Source organism: Charadrius vociferus, unplaced genomic scaffold, assembly GCF_000708025.1.
Source record: "Charadrius vociferus isolate BGI_N301 unplaced genomic scaffold, ASM70802v2 scaffold593, whole genome shotgun sequence".
NCBI classification, from domain to species: domain Eukaryota; kingdom Metazoa; phylum Chordata; class Aves; order Charadriiformes; family Charadriidae; genus Charadrius; species Charadrius vociferus.
The window spans coordinates 1,166,047-1,171,019 of record NW_009647739.1 but is presented as its reverse complement, the minus strand read 5'-3'; the positions used below and the strand labels follow the sequence as shown (position 1 = coordinate 1,171,019).

Sequence of the window (4,973 nt, the reverse complement as noted above, 5' to 3'; positions counted from 1 at the left end):
CAGGGAGAGGCTGCGGCGCTGCCCCGGGGGGCCCCGGCTGTCCCGGGGGGCCCAGCCCCGAGGAGGCCCCAAGGGGGCCCAGCTGCCCTGCCCTGCCCCACTGCACCAGCCCCACGCCAGGCTGGGAGCCAGGGGCTGCCCCATGGTCAACGGCATCCACTGGCACATCCCATGGTTGCCACAGCCTTGGCCTCGCCAGCCAGCGTGTCCTCAGGCCTCCTGTTGGGATCCACCATTCCCACCCCGGCTGGCCCAGGGTCCTCCCTGGCTCAACGGGTGTCAGGGTGGATCCCATGTGTGTCCCTGGCCCCTCATGTCCTCCAGACTCCGGAGCATCCAGCCCCTCTCTGCCCAAAAAACCTGTGGACCTCTGAGCAGGAGACACGGACAAGTCCTCCCTGGTCCTGCTGGGGACCAACCATGGGAAACACTACCTCTCCATCGGCCTGGAGAAACCTGGGCAGGGAAGAACCTCCTTTTTGGGCACATGGTCTTCCCAAAGTCTGTCTTGTGATGCTTGTCAGGCCTGGGCTTCTCCCTTTCTTCCCACCCCAGCCTGTGCTCCTGCCTGTCCATAAACATTGGGACATTCCGCAGGCCATATGGTGATTGGTGACTGTCACATCTTTCACTCAGCCTCTGTACAAAATATTTGAAAAGAGGGGGTTTTAGGGAGTTTGAGAGGGGTTACCCATCTTTTTTTCTCAGGAACCAGCTGAGCATCACTCTGTTCATGGGAGGTGGTGAGTGATTGCCTTTGCATCACCTGTTTTGTTTTCTTCCCTCTTGTTCCACTTATCCTTCACTTATTAAACAATTATTTCGGTTTGTTTGTTCACCCCCAAGTTTTCTTGCTTTTATTCTTCCTTTCCTCTTCCCATCATCCCATTGAGGGGGGGAGTGTGTGAGTGACTGCGTAGTGCTTGGCTGCCCACTGGGGTTAACCTACAACAGGTACGTCTGGAGGATCCCTGCGCTCCCCCCAGGGTAACCATCAATCCTGTACTATTCCCTGCTGCTGCTTTCCAGAGAAACCCCAGGAATTTGTGCTCCCCCGGATGCTATCAACACTGATCTCCAGTGGCCACTAGTATTCCCAAATTTCAAATGCATGTAAAGTTCCCCATATAAAAGCCAGAGGTGTCAAGCTGAGGGGATGGTCCCTTTACCAAACCTGTCTAGCAGGTGTGATAGCCCAAGGTGTTCATGAAGCACATCAGATACGTTGTCCGTACCCCACGGAGAGGAGCAGAAGACACTGCACAGCATTGCTCTGGGCACATCACAACATACGGTTTTGTTCACAACAGGCTGTGATGGGTTTTGAACAGGCCAAACAAAAAGCTTGGGTCCATTCAACATCCTAGCAGTGTAAAAGGCTGTTTCCTGGTCAGCCTGAAAATAGTCTTTGGTGGACATACCTTTGGTGAGCAGTAGCCGTCTCAGGGCTCTAGTCCATTCTAGGCTTCTGCCACTTCTTCCCACTGAACATTATGTTATGTTATTCCCACTGAATTTACACAGCTTAGCACACGAATTAGAACATGGATTCATTAGTACATGGATTAGTGCGTGAATTTACATGGCTTAGTATTTTCCCCTCCATATTGTGTAGACATTGCAGAACACCTCACTGTCCAGATGTAGGTGGAACACGTGGAGATAAAAGCACAGAGACCATAGCTCATATTTGAATTATTTATTGGGTTTTGCAGATGACCAAGCCCCTGCATAGGGGATTTGAGAGGACTGCACAGGAAGGGGTGAATACCCCAGAGCCTGGCTGCTGGGGCGCGCCAGGGATGTGCGTCCTTCACCCTCTGTGGAGGCCATTCATCTGTACTTCTCAGTCAGAACAGAGGACACACTGGACAGGAACTTGTCCCACGCAGCATGAGCTTCTGGGGTGAAGTCACTGGGATAGTGGGCAGCCACAGAGCACAGGATACAGTGGGAAAGCAGCTGTAAGAGAAACCAGGATGAAATCCATCGTAATCAGTAACAGATGTCAGTCTGCAACGGGCCTTGGTCCCAGCGTGCTCTGGGATGACAACTATGTGTCCCAACCATGTAGCACCACTGCCTGATGCTATGTGCGAAGAAGCAGAGTTGCCTTTGGTATACCTTCCTTCCTCCCCACAGGGAAATGCAACAAAGTGGAAACATTTAGAACCTACTTGTTCAAGACAAGGGGTATAACTTGACTTGTGAGGGAGGTTCGTAAATGACAAGAAAGGCAACAGAGGCTGGAGTAGGAGCCCCCTGAGTAGTTCTTTGCTTGAGCTAGACCAGATCTTTCATTAAAAGGTCCAACCTCAGGTTAAAAATCAGGTATGGAACAAGCAGCAGCATGAGTTGACAAGGCTGTGTGGTGCAGCCAGGGATCAAGCTGCCAGTAGCCAAAATGATCTGTGGTCACAGTGGCGGTTTTTCATCCCTGAAAGTCTCTGTGCTCACTCACCTTGAAGTTCACTGGGTCCACCCTGAGGATGTAAGCATGCAGCTCACTGAGTTTGGCCAAAGCGCCTCTAATGTCATCAATGTGCTTCACAGCTTCCCCAATGGCATTCATGACCTTGGAGCCATGACCACGAAGCTGAGCTGAGCCTTGGCTGAGATCAAAGTGAGGGAAGTAGGTTTTCGTCTGGGGGTAGCTGGAGAAAAGCCTGGGGGAGAACAATGAGAATGAGATGCAGCAGTGGAAGCGACATTCATGAGGTGGTAAAACCTCAGTGCAAGCACAGTGTAAACCTGGCAGCTACTGAAGCGCGCTCCTTCTGTGCTTGTGACAGAGCTTTGGGGTCTTGAAGCCTGCATCAAGAAGGTCTTTCTACTCTTAAAGCTTTTCTGCAGTACGTGCAGATTAGGCAGTGGGCAAATCTGTACATACTAGAGAAGAATGAAAGGTTAAAAATTATTTTAAATTTAATGTATTTGGGGGGGCTGTGGGGGGTATTAAAAAATAAAGAATAGCCCCAAATTGTCACTACATTTCCTATATTACATTGTAAGTCAGTTTGCAGGATCTTCAAACTAATATGAGCTGAATGAACCAGAATTAATATGTGGTACTCAGAGTCCTGGAAGGAGTATCACAATATTTTATATTGAGCTGTAAATAACATCTAAATAACTTTGAATAACATAATAATTTCAGAACAATTTCCAGACTGTTATCCCTTCTGTGCCAGCTTGCTTAATTTGTATGAATTTTGGATTACTGTGCTATACTTCATGCAGTGGGTCCAGTTGTCTTGTTTCCTAACAGTTTGCTACTTATCAACTGGAACAATGAAACATCAGTATCCAGTGAATTTAGTGGACAGCTATTCTCTTAATGCCTAGAAATTGCAAGAGAAAGCACAACAGTTACACAGAAATTGCATCATTTGTACAATAAACCATTTCAAGTTCATTTCCTAACAGTGATAACCCTATTTCAGGACTCTGAGTATGAATGACTTTGAATTCCTCGCCAGGACTCCTGGCTATGAATTCTTCTGAATTGCTGTAATGGGAAATAAACCATTAGAATTGCTTAGAAAATTATGTTTTGCTGTAAGATTTTGAAGCCATCTGTTAGCATTTAGTAGGACAGATATAATTCCAGAAAATTACATACCAAATGGCACAGAGGTCATCCACCACCTCTCACCAGTCCCAGTGTGCTCTCACTCATGCGAGTTTTAAGCGAGATGCATCCTAACAGCAAAGGCAGAGGAGGCCCCCTCTTCGGAGGGCTTCTGCGGGACTTACCTCTCCAGTGATTCTGCCCCGATGGCATCGGCTTGGGTAGCCACCTTTGCCCAGATGGCGACCACGGCGGCCTTCTCAGCTTGAGTCAGCGTCATTGTGCGGGAGGATGCGGGCTCAGGCTCCTTGCAATGAACGCTCAGAGCAGGTTTGGACTCATCACCCTGCTGGCCCTGGTTATAAAGAGGAAGGGGAGAGCGGACCTTGGTGCCTGTCCATGCTCATTGGTCACTCCAGAGGTCCACCCATGGAGATGGGAGACTCTTATCTCCCCATGAAACAAGGCCTATTTCGGCAAGGGTCAGCGCACTGGCCTCCTTGCTTGCTGGCGTTATCAGCTTCTTGCTTCTTAACGTAATGGCTGTGTGGCCCAAAGAAATTGTCTGGACACATATTGATACATGAACAGACAGATAACGCTGGAAAATTCCAGTGACGGAGCGTTAGGACACATCTTGAAGCTGAGGAGCATATGCACTTCGGGCATACTAAGGAGCTTGGAGAAAAATCTGCATTTTCTGCCTTGCTTCACGGATGTGAACACAAGACTGGGCCTTTTTGTGCCATATCATACACTTCCAGTATATGTGGCTGCCATGTGACACAATATTTCATATAAAACAATTCCTAAGTAGTGCTGGGGACAGGCTGGGAGATGTGCAGTATAGTTCAGAGGGGGAGTGAGACCCTGATTTTGTGGGAATCAGTGGAGATTTTGCCATTTGCTTCAGCACTGCCAGGACTTCATTTTGCCAGCCTCTTGCAAAGAATTAGGGACACATTCCACAATTGATATTGCTTATAACGGCACCAGCAGTAATGATTCCTACAGATACAGGGAGAGGGAGCTTAGGAAGTTGAGTAGGATCCTAGAAAAAGGATGCGTGTGTGTGAAAGCCCAGTCAGACTTTTTTTTTCATCACTAAAAGCCTCATACTGCACATCTTTGATTTCTAGCTGTGTGATCTTACTGTTAATTATCCCTTGTATGGTAAAATATCCCTCAGAACCACAGCCAGTGCTGGTGTGTGCTGTGCTAGGTGCTGGACATGAGCAGGAAAGCCTGGTCCCAGGATAGATGGCTTGTCGCTTCAGGGCATGGACACACTTGACGGGTGAAGGACCAAACAGGCAAAGGGAAGACCAGCACAAGTCTGTAATCACAGATAAGTGGGCAAAATGTCAAAAAAAATACCCTACTGGAGATGGTCGCTGCTGAA

At 48.5% G+C, this 4,973-nt stretch overlaps 1 protein-coding gene across 1 annotated transcript; it reads right to left on the bottom strand.

Annotated features, from left to right (window-relative positions):
• Positions 1–1,684: 1,684 nt before the first annotated feature.
• Positions 1,685–3,904, bottom strand: LOC104283707 (hemoglobin subunit pi). The gene is made up of 3 exons (XM_009881920.1): positions 3,757–3,904; positions 2,462–2,666; positions 1,685–1,962 (listed from the first exon to the last, which is right to left on the bottom strand). Exons 1-3 carry the CDS (start codon positions 3,849–3,851, stop codon positions 1,834–1,836), a joined length of 429 nt encoding a protein of 142 aa, XP_009880222.1. The 5' UTR covers positions 3,852–3,904; the 3' UTR covers positions 1,685–1,833.
• Positions 3,905–4,973: the final 1,069 nt, after the last annotated feature.

Coding starts and splice junctions, on each gene's coding strand:
- LOC104283707 (XM_009881920.1), bottom strand. CDS start 3,851: ATGACGCTGACTCAAGCTGAGAAGGCCGCCGTGGTCGCCATCTGGGCA. Junction 2,667..3,756: donor GGGGCAGAATCACTGGAGAG/GTAAGTCCCGCA, acceptor GTTCTCCCCCAG/GCTTTTCTCCAGCTACCCCC. Junction 1,963..2,461: donor TGGACCCAGTGAACTTCAAG/GTGAGTGAGCAC, acceptor TTTCTCTTACAG/CTGCTTTCCCACTGTATCCT.